At 38.7% G+C, this 15766-nt stretch overlaps 1 protein-coding gene across 1 annotated transcript in view; it reads left to right on the top strand.

Moving 5' to 3' along the window:
• The window catches only part of poln (polymerase (DNA directed) nu), a gene marked incomplete at both ends in the record, with an annotated part of 62293 nt that overhangs the window by 32465 nt on the left and 14062 nt on the right, over window positions 1-15766 (top strand). The window contains 3 exons of the mRNA XM_079257772.1: window positions 1499-1576; window positions 9404-9515; window positions 13866-13948. Of these exons, the coding sequence (XP_079113898.1) occupies window positions 1499-1576; window positions 9404-9515; window positions 13866-13948 (273 nt within the window). The remainder of the gene's footprint in view (window positions 1-1498; window positions 1577-9403; window positions 9516-13865; window positions 13949-15766) is intronic.

Genomic DNA, 15766 nt, shown 5'->3' with positions numbered 1-15766 from the left:
CTGTACTTTCACAGATCTGCCCGACAGATCAGCAGTTCCTGATTAAGAATGATTTTCCACAGTTTAAGGGATCATCTGTCATCTGGAGGCATCGCTTTAATGCTCACTTTTACTGTCTGCTGCAAGGTCCCAAATATAAGAGGAAAAACATCTTTATGTGTCAGTCCATCTGTCCATCTATCCGTGCATCTGCTGGCATGAGCAGACCTACAGCTTAAGAAACCAGTGGGGCCACATTTAGCTTTTTGTTTCTTTCCTGTTTTGTTTCAGTGCTGTTTTTCTTTCTCTCCTTCCTTGCTCCACTGATTCATAGGTGCTAACATCAGCGGCTCCACTCCTCACTGACTCAGAGCTCCTTGTCATCAAATCCTCCTCAGCCCTGCTGCATCCCCTGTATCACCCCAGCTTCCATCAGTATCCCTTCTTCAACCCCTCTGCCAGCCTCCTATCAGTTATCACTCTGTGTCTTGATGTGAGCTGTGGGGACACTAATTAGGACTGATTGCAGTGTCCCAGTTTGTATAAGTGTGTACGTGGACACTAAGCCACATTTCAGCATCAATGTGTCTGTGTTTGTGTGTGTGTTACTTTGGAGGCTTTTTCATCAATGCTGATGTGGGATGTGATGGGTGTTATCATTTCTCCTGCACTGAGGTCAGCATTTCAGACCAGGACCTCTGATTGGCTGATCCGCTCTCAGTGTGATGCAGATGCATTACTTTGTCCTTCATTAAGTGGGATAATATTGTGTTTGTATGTTTTTGTTTCTCATTTCAGTCTCCCATCTGCTGAATGGGACTGTTTACATACTCACATATGTAACATTAGATGTAATTCACCATGTTGTTCTGTGTGTGGGTAATATATTTGTTATTAATATGCTGTGATAGACATCCTAAAGTTAGAAACTGAGCTGCCATGCTTATTTAAAGAAGGTCAAAGTGATTTAAATCCTCTCTACCACGGTCCAAATCTGGGATCATAAACAGGACTGAGAAGTGATGGAGCATGACATATTTATGGACATTTGCAATTGCCAAATAATTTGCTCAGTTTATATTATATTGTAACACGTGACATTTAAGCTCATAAAACACCTTACAAAGTGTTTTTAGTTTTACTCTAAGGGAGTAAATAATTCAAATATACAAATTTGTTTTAGTCTTTTATGTGTAGTAAACTGTAACAAATAAGCAAATTTACAGACAAGTAGTTAATGGTGAGAACTGGGTTTTAACAGTTTGGAAATAATATTTTTAGTCACTGAAATGTGTTTCCGACCTTGAGACCTCCATCAGATCCTGGAGGCAAATTCTGAAAAGCAGCCTATCGCCATCTTTTACCCAATAAACTATTTTCATTCTAACCTTGTAAAAAGACCTTTCTAACGTACTCTTGTTGTATTTCAAATGCATCTCACTGTATTTTGAATTAGTTTTTACTGTGCAGAGAGCCCTGATGAGCTGAGTATGAAAGGATCTGTGCCTGTTCTCCACAGGAAAGGAGGAGGAAGTGGTGACAGTTCATCCTCGAGCCATGTTCATTCCTCAGGAGGGATGGACTTTTCTTGCTGCAGGTAAGGTGATGAATAATAACAAGGTATAATCGTGTTAATGTATGCATGCATAAAAATATAAATACTAAACATTACTATTCCAAAGACATTAAGGTTCTTTATTTTAGTAAGTTTTACATTCAGTTATATTTTATTCACTTGTTTGATATTATTCTCTCAGCATTTTTATTTTCCTGATGTTTGCAGATTATTATGGAATTTTTCACACTATTTTAATATGTTGTTGGCTTGTGGTATTGTTCAAACGGTTGTCAAATATAGTTAAACAATTAAAACAATTTTTATTGTACTTAAATTTTTATTCAGCAGCAATTAACCGCTTGAGTACGTCAGATCAGTCACTTGACCCAGCTGCTTGTTAACGTTAAGAGAGCGCACTGCAGCTACAAACAACATTAATTCTGCTTTTATGCTGCAGCCTTGCAGGAAAAGTGTGCAAACATCTGTTCTAACAGCTGTCCAGATTAAATGTGTGTATGTGAGTCGAACCTGAGACTGGTTAAGTAAGCCTCTATGATTTCTCTCTTTAGTGTTTTTCCCCCTTTTTTGTGCAGACTTTGTACCAGTTGTTTTGCCAAAGCCGCATTATTCTCTTTAAATTTACATGTGTTCACATGAAACAAGTTCTTATGTAGACTTGGCCTCAGTTGGCATCAAAGGGTCACTTTAGGATGTAGCGCTTGTCTGTGCTGTGCAGGCAGAGAGAGCAGTGGCGCGACGCTGTCAGTCTGGAAGGGCTTTTTGGGGAATGGAGGGTGTCTGCTGGGTCTGACAGAGTTGTACACTTACATAACCAGATGGATAAACCAGGGTTAGCAGGAGGACAGCGGCAGGCTAAGAGCGAGGATACCACATGCACACAATGAGCTGCGAGTTACATGTGCGTACCAGCACCGCACAAGCACACACTCGTAACCACAGACACAGAGTTGTCATGGAAACAACCCCTCCTGAGGAGCTCTTGCAGAGTTACCCCCTGCATGTCCTCTCATGTCCTTCCCAAAATGGAATCAGCTATTGTGTGTATGTGTGTTTGTGTGTTTTGACTGCTACTGCTTTCTAGTGTCCTTTAAAAAATTTAAACCAGGAGACACTTCAAAATCTGTTAAATGTCTGCGTTTCATTATCCTTCCTGACGTAGATTTCATCTTGGGAGAGTTTTTGTTGATATCAACATCAGAGGAATCTCCATCGGGGCTATCAAGTCAGTTTTTATTTAAGATAAAACAAATTCTTGTACGTAGCACATTTGAAAAATCCTCAGTGTCCTGATTCAGCCTCCTTGTGTCTGCCGTGTGTTTGTTTATTCCTCTTAAATGTTAACTCAGTTATTTTCTGTCGTCTGCTGATGTGTGGGAGCCCCTGAGGGAGGACAAGAGAAGCTAGCCAAAATGAGAACAAAGGCAAGATTCAGTCCCTTGTGAAAACCTCTTACAACACTCAGTCAAGTTGGATTTGGTGAAGTCTATAGAAAAGATGAGTAGGAACACATTCAGTGGTTTTACACACAGAGAGGACAAGGAGTCGTGTCTCAGAATATTGTCTCTACTCAGCAGGGTTTTGCTGCAAATAGTCCTAAACTCAGCTGTTACAAATGCTACTTGAAACGCACGTTGCTTTAAACAAAAGACCTCAAAGTAGGATGATTTGAGATGAAGTTGAAGGTAAATTAAGATGTTAAAAACAGTTACATGAAGTGCTCTGTTGTCACGACAGCATGTCATTTTAGAGAAGTTATTTTTCCAATGGAAAATGTCATGAGGTGGGGTGTGAAGAGATGAGGACACAAAATGCAGATAGGACTCCACTTTCAACAGTCTAAAGAGCTAAATAACTTTTAGATCAATGTTTATTTGTGTTTTATCTACTTTTAATTGGGATTTGTGTGGATAAACATATTGATATAGCGGTTAATCTGAGTACCGTGTAACTGCATCTTTCACATTTGTGCCTTTTGTTTCCTTCTTTTATCATCAACTTTGATGATAAAGCACAATTTTGTATTTCAACTTGTTATGCTAATGCAACACATGTTAAAACAACATGATGAGAATGGATCAGGTGACACTTCAAAGAACTTCATATAGGAAGTTTATTCGCCATTTATGGTGTCAGTGCTGCAGACCCACATCACAGCTAAGAGTGGCCCGATTCCATTAGCATTTCAATCCTTTTTTTTCCACGTTCTTACAAGTTTCAAGCACTACAGGATGTTTTATAACAAGGAAAATAGCTTAAGAAAAGACATAAGGAACTAATGTTTTGTAGTACCTAAATTCCAGTCCAATTTACAGACATAATCAATTCCACTTGTGATCAAATGTAAACAAATCCATTTAGTCCTGTTTGTAATAACTGTGTAATAGCCCATCACCAGCTTTGACAGGTAAATACCATACTTCTCATTTTAAACCAACTGTGCATTAGCCAGTACGCATCGGTCTGCACGTGTTTATCCCAGTAAACAAACAATACAAACTCATTTGTTTATTTCTAACTGTGTGTTTAAATCATCACATCGCTCACTTGGTAAGAGTTGTAAAACAAGCATGATTAGAGTAGAATTTGTTTCTTGGTATGACCGTCACGCTCATGGATACCATTTTTCCCCATCACATGTAGTTGCTTTCACAACCACTAGAGGGCTGCATTCCTTTAACGTAGTTATACTTTAGGTTGTTTCAGCTGGCACAAGCAAACGTCCCGTGGAGTCGTATTTGGGCGGAGAACCATCTCCACAATTGCACTACGTCCCTATAAAAACCGTCCAGCCCACCTATTAGGGCATTTTTAGATTCTAACTACAAGGAATAAACTTTATGGTCTTCAACATGGTCTCACACTGGTATTACCTTGTGTTTAAGTGAAGGTTGAGAAAAAACTGTCTTTTTTTCTGTAACATTTTCTGACTTTATTTTGAACTTTGGTGCGGGTCAGCTTGTACATCTCACTAGTTTGAAGTAGAGAATATTTCTACGGGACATGGTAGACTTGAACTTTCTTAAACCTTTTCAATGCGTATGTATAGATTTGCTTGTCAATGCATTCTTCCTGGAAGCCTTACAATGCCAACCACAGCCCACAGGGGACATTTTAAATTGTCAGTGAGGATGCTGTAGTTGGGCGTCTAAGCCTTTATTTATAGCTTTAATGCTGTAGTATATACTACATCAGCAGGGGCTGCTAGGCTTAAAACCATCCACATGGGATGATTTAAAAAGTTTGAGCAAGACCTCAGCCTTTAAAGTTCTATGTGCTTAATAAGGATCTACTGAAGATTGTACTTAAGAAAATGATTGTACTTCTGGAATCTGCACAGAGTTCTTGTTATGTAACATTGATCTTGGTAAAATCTGCTATACTCATGTTCAGCAAACATATTTGATGACAAGAAACAACTTATATTTGTCATTAAGGCTGCAGTAAATTATTTTCCCTGTAGCTGAGTCTATTAATGATCATTTTAATTAGCTATTTCATGTTGTAATACAAGAAAAATAACTTTTTTACGATATGCTTCTATCACCCAGAGCACTTTTGCCACTTCTTCTTTTTATTTACTCAAAGAAATAGTCTTTAACCAATGTTTTAGCTTGTTTTCTTTGATATTTGTCTGAATATCGTTACACATTTTCATTCATGACATAGCCTGTGCATGAAAACAGAGTTATTCCTGTACAGATCAATGCACAGATTTGATCACAGCCACTCTCAGTTAGAAGCAGGTCTGGCAGATTTCATACATATCTTTTTCTCAATTACAGAATTGCATGATGTTCTTTCTGTGTCATACTACACATACATATCCTTTCTTAAAATATCAGCCCCAAAGTTCTCACTCTCATTTAATTCTGTTTCACACACATGCACACATCCTGGTCAGCAATATGTTTCTGAGGCTGCCAGCCATGCTTGGAGGAAGTGTGATGCAGCTCATAAAATATTAATGGGATGATATCTTTAGAAACTCCCTCGCTCATCTCAGCACAACCAAAAGTGCTGCTTCTTTTTTCTCATCTTCCTCCATCCTGCCGGAGTCTTCACCTTCGGTCAGTTCTTTGTTAATATTCTCTGTACAGCTTTACTGACCAGCTTTTGGAGTTTTTTTTTTCCACTTTTCATAACTAAACCTTTTTTTTTTTTTTTTACTTCTGTAACACAGAAAACTCAGTTTTACCTCAATAATATGTAATGAAGTAATACATGCATCATTACAATCCAATGCACCCACTCATCAATCTTCATCAGCTGGTTGATTCATCTCGAGTGAAAATCTGTCCATTTTCTGTTTATTAGGTGGGTAGTAATTTGATTTTCAAAGCTAACAGAGGAAGAACTGTGACTGCGGAAAAGCAGTGATGCAGTATATTGAGGTTACTTGTAGATGTGCATGTGCAAGTGTGTTGACTTGTTCTGTGTGCATGTGTTTGCATGTGCAGCTGCATCTTCAGAGATGTTTCACTTCAGATCTGCCAAACTGACAGAGAGCTGTAGACCTGACAGTAAAGGACATGTCGCCCTAACATCCTGCCACCTGACACAAAGATATGAGTGTGTCTACTCTGTGTCTGTCTGTATTTATGTTAACAGACTTGTCTAGTTGTGTGAATTTGTAAATTGATGGGTATTGTGGTGTTAAATTTCTTGTGAGGTGTTACTTTCTGTCTGTTTTATCTGCATTTGTTTTTCTGTCACCTCTATATCCTTCTCGGTATCCCTCAGTCTATGCTGGGCCTTTTGGCAAATTTCTCAATCTATTTGGTCTGGCTTTTATGTTGAGTTGTTTTATTTCTGTCCTGCAGCCTTACTGTTGTGCAATTACCCAACCCTCCTCTCTATAAATATACTCCTGGTCAGTCCAGATGTGCAACTCCTGGCTAATTTAAGTGCTTATACTTTAAAAAAGAAAAAAAAAACTCTCTTCTCTATTACACATTTTAAAGGCAGCAAATGAACTCTGACTTAACTGTTTTAGTAATGTTATCTTTGGTTATTCACAGAGAGTACTTTGTGCTTACAAAGATTACTGGATGACCTCATCCAGGTGCTCAAACAGTGCTAGTCTTGCACAAATTTGGAAAATTAAACAAGTTTAGTGTCGTAAAACATGAAGTGAATGATGCAGTATCTTGCTACCTTGGAGACTTTGTGTCTAATCCACCTACTGAAGCTGCACTGCTGAATCTCGGTAGATTGTCACACTTGGCACTCAAAAGAAGGCTATTTTGGCATCTGTGTTGCACCCTGTTTCCTCTCTAAGCTCTCTCCAACCAGTAAAAGTCAGTCAGATGCTGACTTTTGTCCTGTCTATTGTTTACGTCGCTTTTATTCCTTCCATCTTGCAATACTGTCCACTTAGGTGTAATTGTTGAATCACTTTTGGGGTGCATTAAAAACTAAAAGTGTGTTGATATCCAGGTGCTGGCGTGTAACGCGGTCTAACGCATGATAACACGGTTCTGCTGCAGTTCAATGACAACTTCAGGGATGTGCCTAATAAATCTCAATCTGCAATTAAAACTAGTCATAAGTGTTACGTCCCATTACCTGTTATGCGAATCTGTGTGATCTCGACTTGACCATTGGTTGACTGCCTTGTTTCCACCCTACTACTGGCTGCACTGCTCCTTCCAGGATTCGCTGCCTCGTGATCATCTTCAGCTAAGCCAGCTTGTCAGCCCTGTTTAAGGAGCAGGCTGGCAACCATTCAGGGCAGCTGAGTGTTGATTGCTCAGTTTGCCTCACTTTGCCTTGGTTGTTAGCATGGAAAGTGGTTTTGTGGTGTGGTACGGATTTGAGCCCAACAGGGGTGTTTGTAACCTATCTTAAATAACTGGTTTTGTTGTGAATAGTTTGTCACCCTTTTGTTGTTAGGTGTGACGTGTAGCAGGTGAATCTTGTTACAATTTTGTTTTGGTTTTTTATTCCTGCCTGGTTGTCACGGGCAACAACATTCATGCCTGCAAATAAACACCTTTTTATTTAAAAAAAATCTTATTTGTGGGTTTAATGCTAACAAACCTCTCCCCCTTTTCACTGGCGAGCTGGGGGTTTGTAACAGAAGCAAGGTGTTTTATGGACCTGAAAACTAATGTAGCAGTGTTTTAATGACCCGATTTCATAATATTTAAAGTACTTGGCAAAAGGTTAAGAACTTTTTGTAATGTTAAAAAATATTCTGTCAGTCTTTTTATGGTAGAGTTTGCACCGTGATGAGCAATCTTTCAGGTTGTAATTGCACACTGCTGTGACAACATCGAAACAACACTGTTAAAGGTGGAGTATGTAAGATTTTCAATATTTAAAAAAAAAATTTAACTAATAAAATAACTACAATCACAATTAGATAGTTTTTTGAACATGTCCATATTTGATGCGTTATTAAATTACAAGTTTAATTAATGACAAATTACAAAAAGCACTTTTTTTACTGGTAGGCAAACATTTAAGAAGGGTCTTTGTCATTAATTAAACTTGTAATTTAATAACGCATCAAATATGGACAGACTGGAACCTACATGTTTTAAAAAACTAATTATGATTGTAGTTATTTTTGTAGTTTTGTTTTGTTTTGTTTTTTAAATATTGAAAATCTTACATACTCAACCTCTAAATGGATGACTAACTTTGGTACATCCCAAGAAATTTATTTATATCTTAATTACAGTATGTTTTTGAAATGTCCATGAACTGATTGCTAGGTCAACAAAATAAAGTGTAATAAATGGTGGTAGAGGTGTGGACCCAAATGCAGGAGACAGCAGCCTGAGATGCAGAACTAAGAGGTTTTAATCTATGAACTGAAAGGCAGAGGACACAGTAGGATAAACTGAACTAACACAATGACCCAGCGACTAGGAACAGAAACCAAGCCGTATATATACACACAAACAAAACCATGACACAAATGCATCAGCTAATTATGTCCAGATGAAAACTATGAATAGAAACCAAACATGAGGGAACAAAACAGGGAAAACTACAACATAAAACAGTAAACCAGAACTAAAGACAACACAAAACATCACATCCTGACAAAAAGCTCCTTTTCGTTAACCGCTATCTAGTAACTTTAACAACCTTGTTGTTATCAGTGTCTTCATGTTTACGAGACATTCATGTAGTTCTGACTTGTTCTAAGATAATCCTGTCAGGCTTAAGGTCCACTGATCTGCTTTTTTCCCCACTTGTCCTCTCCAGCATCGTAGCGAACACAGCGGTGGTCTGGCTGCTGCGTTGTGCCAAACACTTTTGCTTTGCCAGGAGGAGCTTTATGGATAAAAGGCCCCTCCTGATTATTCAAGTTTTATTCTTTATTTTTAAACTTCACTATTGATGAATTAACATAATGCTGGACCTGACAAGAGGTTTGGATGGATTGTTGATTCGCTTTAAAACACTGAACTGAACTGATTTTGCAATATTAAGAAAAGCGATTGTGCTGGACCAGGTAAATCATAGCAAACTGCAGTTTGTGCCCTTTTTATCCCCTGAAACAATGTCAGTCTTGGTGCAAAGTTTTTATATCCTTTCTTTCTGTGCTGAAAGCTTTTACATGAAAGTGATGTTGATCTTCACATGTCCCAGAAAAAGAAGAAGCCTTTTTTCCTAAGATGTCCAACTATTTTTTCTTTTAACTAAACTACAAAGTCTTATTTTTTTCTACCGTTATGACATTTATTTGTGAAATGACAGCTTTTCTGACTGCTGATGCTGAGAGTCTGCAGTGTTGGTTTTTTTTATAACTAACGTAGGTGTTCGGCCAGCTGTAGTTATGACTACAAGTTATGTCTCCTGAAGTGATGGACATATTTGTCTTTAATTCAGACTTTTGCCAGGTGGAGCTGCGTCTGCTGGCTCACCTGTCCTCTGACCCTGAGCTCCTCCGCATTTTTACCAACCCACAGGCTGACGTCTTTACCATGCTGGCCTCGCAGTGGTGGGTCTACTACACAGACACACACACAAGCCTTCCTCTCATCTCCTTGTCAAGGTGAATGTTGATGCCCCACATGGCCTCTCTTGTCTTCTCCCATGTTTTTCTCTCTTTTAATGGCCGGCTTCAACCACTAATAATCTTGTTGCCATGGCTACCAGGCTAACTCTTTCTCTGCTTCTTCTCCCTGGCCAGGATACCTCTGGGCTGGTCACCTTGGTGATTACATTTTATAACCTCCTTTTGAAGTGTGTGTTTTCCATCCTCTTGCTATCAATGTGCTTCTTGTTTCCATACAAGTCTGTCATCATTTTGACCCCTCATCTGGATTGTACGTCATACCGACAGTACTGGCATCCATCTCAGTCAGGTTAGCTGCACTGGTTGACTGGTTAAGTGGATTATAATAATGATACCCCTGATCTCTGTAATGATCTCTCGCTCACCTTTAAACCAGTTAACTGGTGTCACTGCAGGTCTACTGGGATTACTCCATCTTTGTTTCTTTATCTGAACTCTGTGTTTATTTCTAAATGATACCGCTTCAGTTCTTCTTCTTATCCCTCCCCTTTAATTTACAATGGTTTCTTTTTATTTATTTAGCTGCATTCTTTTATAGTTTTTCTTTTTCCTTTTCTGTCTTTCTCCTCTTCTGTCGCTCAGATTTCCTTAAATCATCCTAAATGTTATCATTCTTCCATTAGTGCTCCCATCAGTCGCTCCTTCACTTTAGTTAGAGCAGCTGCTTCTAAATTGTAAGAAAAGAGCATAGGCCAAATAATCATAATAGTAAGATAAAGATTCCAGACATTATCTGCTTTGTTGTCCTCCGTTAGTGGTAAAATCAGGCTCATATCAGGTAAACATTACTACTAATGAGTAAAATGGGTCAACGAGTGTCATTTACCTGTCAAATAACTGGTGTTTTTTCAAGTTCCCAGTGGATCACTGCCCAGCAGGGGGCAATGAAAATCCAGTATGGATTTTCCCCCACCCAGATGGAGGAAAATCTCTGGAGCTTGTCAAGGTTGCCGATTATTGACTATAGCACAATATTTTCTACAAATATAACTGAAAATAAAAAACAAAAGTTTAAGCAGGAAAATCCCATTGAGGCCATTAAACTTCTTTCCAAAGGAGTCATGGTCAAAGTAGGAAGCAGCACATACAGTAGTAAAAAAAGTGCACAGTTAAAAGATAAATAATAAACAAAAGAAATCAAATTTACAAGGATACTTGAAGAAAAAACTATGTTCAGTGGTTTCAACCTCAAACTCTCAGTGTTGAATGAAATCAGATCCGTCAATCTCCATTTTTGTGCAACATATTCCACGCAGAAAGGACATAATGAACAAAAGCTTTCTTCTCAGGATCATGTGGGCATTTAAAGATAAAAAAAAAATTTTGTGAGCAGAAAAAGAAAGAAGAAACCTCATCTCTAAACAGAATCGGTAGGCAGTAAACCAAGTATTGTGTTAAAGCATACCAACAAGCTTTCCTTGGGCCGGTCATAGCAGGCCATCCCACTCAAGGGTACAACTCACATTGTTGTATCGACTGCTTTGAGTTTGTATTAAACCTCATGGAAGTATGATATACAAGCTGTGTCCCAATTCAGGCTGCACACTTCAAAATGTGCAGACCCAGAATTTGGACGCAGCTACAGTGGTGATCATTTTAAGACATTGATCAGAAGTATTTCTATGCAGAAGGTTTCTGTAATGCAGCACAGTCTGAAAAGTTGCAGCGACTGTTGAGATTAATTCAGGTTTTTATTGGGTATAGTACTGGGCTAGTAACTGAAAATTAATTGAAACTGAACCAGTAATGGATGTAATCTGGCTCATGTCAATTATGTAATATGTTTAGAAATTTTAATGTCTTAAATGAATGGAAAAATATTTAAAATTTTGCTTTTTTCACAATATCTGCTTTTCTGTCATGAAAAAATTTGCCAAAATTGTTTTTAGTTCGCAACATTTTTTAATTTTAATGTCACTGTCAAAGACGTCTTTAGCACTTTTATAGTATCTGTATATCAAGGCCGGATTATCCAATGGGCATTATGGGCACAGGCCCAAGGGCCCATGCCTACTTGGGGCCCATGTGGGGCCCAGGTAGGGAAAACACAAGCAGTTTGGACATAAAACAAAATGTATATGAAAGCCAGATAGATACACCACAGTTTCCAGTGTGTTTCTATTGGTACCATTGTCTGAGAGATGTTAGAAATTTCATTTCACAGTGTATCATTCAGAATTTTCACAATGTTGCAGTGGGGTAGGGGGCCCCTGGAACACTCTGAGCCCAGGTACCTGTGCACTTTTAATCCGGCCCTGCTGCATATGGAAAGCCGGTTTGGCCAGTTTCATGCACCCAAATGTCCTCAAAATATGCACTCTGAGTGTAGTGAATGTGCTCTAAGTGTGCACCTCGAAGACACCCCAATGCACACTCTCAGCCAAATCAGCCCTCTATATCTGTAATCCCAGAAGTCACCATCCTGTGGGTCCTGAAAGATGAGCCGAAATGCTCCAAAACACTGGCAGTACAGCTGCTCTCAGTACGCAGCCAATGAGTTACGATGGTCAGTTAAATCTGGTAACCATATGGTGGATGACTTGTTGGTATAAAATATATTTTTATTCTATCAATACTTTTGTTACTGAACAAAACAAGGCTCAAAAGAAAGGAACTGAAAAATATATGAGAGACCACCGCCAAACAACAACGTTTAAAAGTATGTTTATTAAATAAAACAAAGGAGAGGGGAGCCCCGGCTGAAATAAGCAAATGAGGAGAGCTGTCCCAAAGAAGCTACGCAGTGGGTCGTAGGACCTGCACTGCTTCCTGAATCAAAAAGATCAAATCAAAGAACCAAAACCGAAAAGTGGACTGTAGAAGACTCCCAACTCAAATGTCACCAGAAAGCAAAGTGCTGGGGTTGGTGGTGATCTCCGCTGGGCACTGCCCACTCTCAGCATTTTATCCATCCCAGGGTGCCACTCCAGCCAATCACTGCAGAGACAAAAAGACACATGGATGACGCTAATACAGGTAACATAAAACAGCTGACCATGGTGCGTGTACCAACCTTAATATGGAAAATCTCAAGATTTGGCCCTCGTTTTAGGGAATGTCAGGCTCTAGAGACAGGAGTGAAGCTGTTGAAGAGGCTAAACCCGGACACTAAAGATAAAAGCTGTTTTCTGATTTTACTTGTAAACCAGATTAATGTAGAGAGATTACCAGAATCGTCTGCCTTGAGTCCCTTTTCCTTACAATCACCTTTTGTTTCCCCCAACAACACATTAGGCAGCATTTTTGCATTAAAACAAAAAACTGAACCGATTTAAAATAAAATAAAAACTTTACTTAACTTTAACTTCTCCTCCTCCTTCACATCCAGGATCTCAACATGCGGCTGAAAAGTGAAGGAGTCATCAATGAGTACTCCAAAATAATGACGAGTCAAGCACCTCTATTTTATCTCTCTGTGGAGTGGTCATCAAGGGGATCATTGGTGGACTCCTCCTGGATTTGGAAAACAACCAAAGCTTTGTTGTCTGTACTGAAGACAAGTTACAGATTACATAATAAATTCTGGAGCGCACTAATTATTTAATTCAATATGTGTGTGTAAAAAATACCAGCAGAGCAGCAATTTGATTTTGTTAAGTCAAAGCAAAACTTGTGTTATTTAGCACTGCAGGGCTTCAGATCCTGTTTGGGGGGGGTTCATCAGCACTGATAAGCAGTGGCAGCTTTCCCTAAGCTCCTCCAGAAAAATGCTACTTTGCAGACGAATCATCTCACCCTGTCTGATCCCAAAACTACAGCTGTCTACACGTCATATTACATAACTGTCTGTCTGTCCATGTTCCTTACTACTTCTGCCTCTCTTCTTAGTACGCCTTCTCTTTAAATTTCAATTCAGGTGAAGCTCTGTGTCTTAAATTTCACTTTTTATCTCCATGTTTTTGTCAGGATTTCTCCAATGTTTTCATCCTTGTGTTAGATTCAGATTCAGATTTGTTTATTGTCATTTAACACAACATCATAGATGCACTGTAGAACAAGATTACGATGCATTTCTTATGGCCATAACAAAACAGACTGGATAAGTACAAGGACTAAAGAATAATAGAGTAAAAAGATGCAGTAAAAATATATAAATCTAAATATTAGTGGAAAAAATATATATCTGTGAAAATATCTGTGCAAAAGAGTATGTGCAAGAGTGGATTCATACCATTTTGCAAGCATACCTTATCCATTTTAACTTTGAAACTGACTATTACTGCATGTACCATTTTTTGTAAGTGCTCATATTTCACTATTTCTGTCACTTAGGAAAAGGATAAGTATTGGTGAGGTGACCTCAGAGGACAGAGAACATGCCAAGCGCATTGTGTATGCTGTTGTTTATGGAGCAGGTAAGTGAAAACATACATCAGCTTCAATAAAAATGCCTCCTAAACGTAGCTTAGACACGTTTTTTTATTATGCATTGCTTCAAAATATGGAAAATTACCATTGCTTCAGAGAGAGAGTCCTTCACTGAGAGCAGAAGGATAAAGAATGGAGAGATCACATCAGAGAAGTATTTTTCTCAGCTATTTTAGGGTTTTTTTTCTGTAAAAATGCCCAGCAGTTTCCTCTGGGACAGTTTCTTCTCCTGTTTTACTATGTTGTCCTGATTCCTGTGAGTGCAGGGATGAAGACAAAACACAATACCTAAAAAAGAAGAATATGAAGAGCGAGAAGACTATAAATGTATAATACACCTATGTGGCCCCTTAATGATTAAAGCTTGTCTGTGTGACCCATTTTATTTTTTCATATGCATGTCATGGCTTTTATGCATATAGAAACACATGACCAAAGTGGCACAAGTCCTCCCAAGGAGGAAATCAGTTCTGCAGCTGGCATCTTTACACTCTGCTTATCCAAATCAAGCTCATTTCAATAAATACCACAGAAATCAACAAGATAAGCACAAATTAGAAGAGAGTAACAAACAAGAAGAGTGGTTGATTGTCGGGAGCCTGTAGCTCATCATCAACTTACACAGAATTTCTTTTTTATTGCACCACACGACATGCAAGTACTTACTCTGTTAGTGTTTAAAATTAGCTCACCCTGAAAACAAAAAAAAAGACACTTATCAAACTCTTCTATAATTGTCATAAGACTTCACTCTTCAGTTTAACTTGATTCAAATGTGTTAGTGGGTATGAATCATTAACCCTCTCATGCCTGCGCCGTTGTGTTGTGTTTCTCTGCACTCATAGACGATGCTGGAGAAAATGTTGACGATGATTTTCAACCTTTTTTGAGCCAAGGCACACTTTTTCTCACTGAAAAATCACAAGGCACACCACAAACCAAAATGTTTTTTTTTTTTAATTCCATATTATTAATATAAAGTCCATCTTGTCAAAGCTTCTTGCATAGAAATCAGATAAACACAAGAAGATGGAATTTTATTATCTTTCACTGTTTGCCTGTTTGGATGAACACAGAGCTGCTTTTTAGACTAATTAGGTGAAAGTGGGTAATTTCTCAGGGCACACCTGATAATCTCTCACGGCACAGTGGTTAAAAAACACTGCCTTATAACAAAGCAAACTAATAAAATAAACTAATTAAAGAGAAAAAACTAAACATGAAGTTCATGAACTGCATAAACCTTTGCTGCTGTCTTTATGTGATTCCTTCTTGTCAGAGTTTTCAGGCTGTCTCTGCCTGATGATGAAGGTTTTGTGCCAGCAGCTGCACTCACACACAACACAGAAGGACACAACTCTGAGAAACTCGAAAGAGCTCAAATATAGTAAATAATTCGGCACATGTAAAAAAATTCTTCACGTAGGAGGGGTAGCTTGAGATGCATGCAGGGAGAAGTCACGCAGTAATGTAGGGGAAAGGGAACGAGTTAAAGAGCAGGTTTGGCTGGGAGAGAAACGAGGCGAAGAATGTGAGAAGCTCCTCATCAGCGCACACAGGCAGCTCTTCGTGGAAGGATGTGTTGCTATGGTTACCAGATACGGAGGGAAGCTTTTTCAACAAGACAACCAGGCCAGGGAGGAGGGGCACGGCACCGCCATAGACATACATATGTTTACAAATAGGTCAACGAATAGGAGGGTCAAACAATAATGCTGGAAAGACAATAAAAGGGCATAGAGGAGATTAGACACAGGGGCGTAGTGTATAACATGGAATAAATTGATATTAACCCCTAACAGCCC

Source organism: Telmatherina bonti (assembly GCF_933228915.1).
Source record: "Telmatherina bonti genome assembly, chromosome: 18".
In the NCBI taxonomy this organism is placed as follows: Eukaryota; Metazoa; Chordata; class Actinopteri; order Atheriniformes; family Telmatherinidae; genus Telmatherina; species Telmatherina bonti.
The sequence above is the reverse complement of the archived record's forward strand: the minus strand, read 5'-3'. Positions and strand labels throughout refer to the sequence as shown.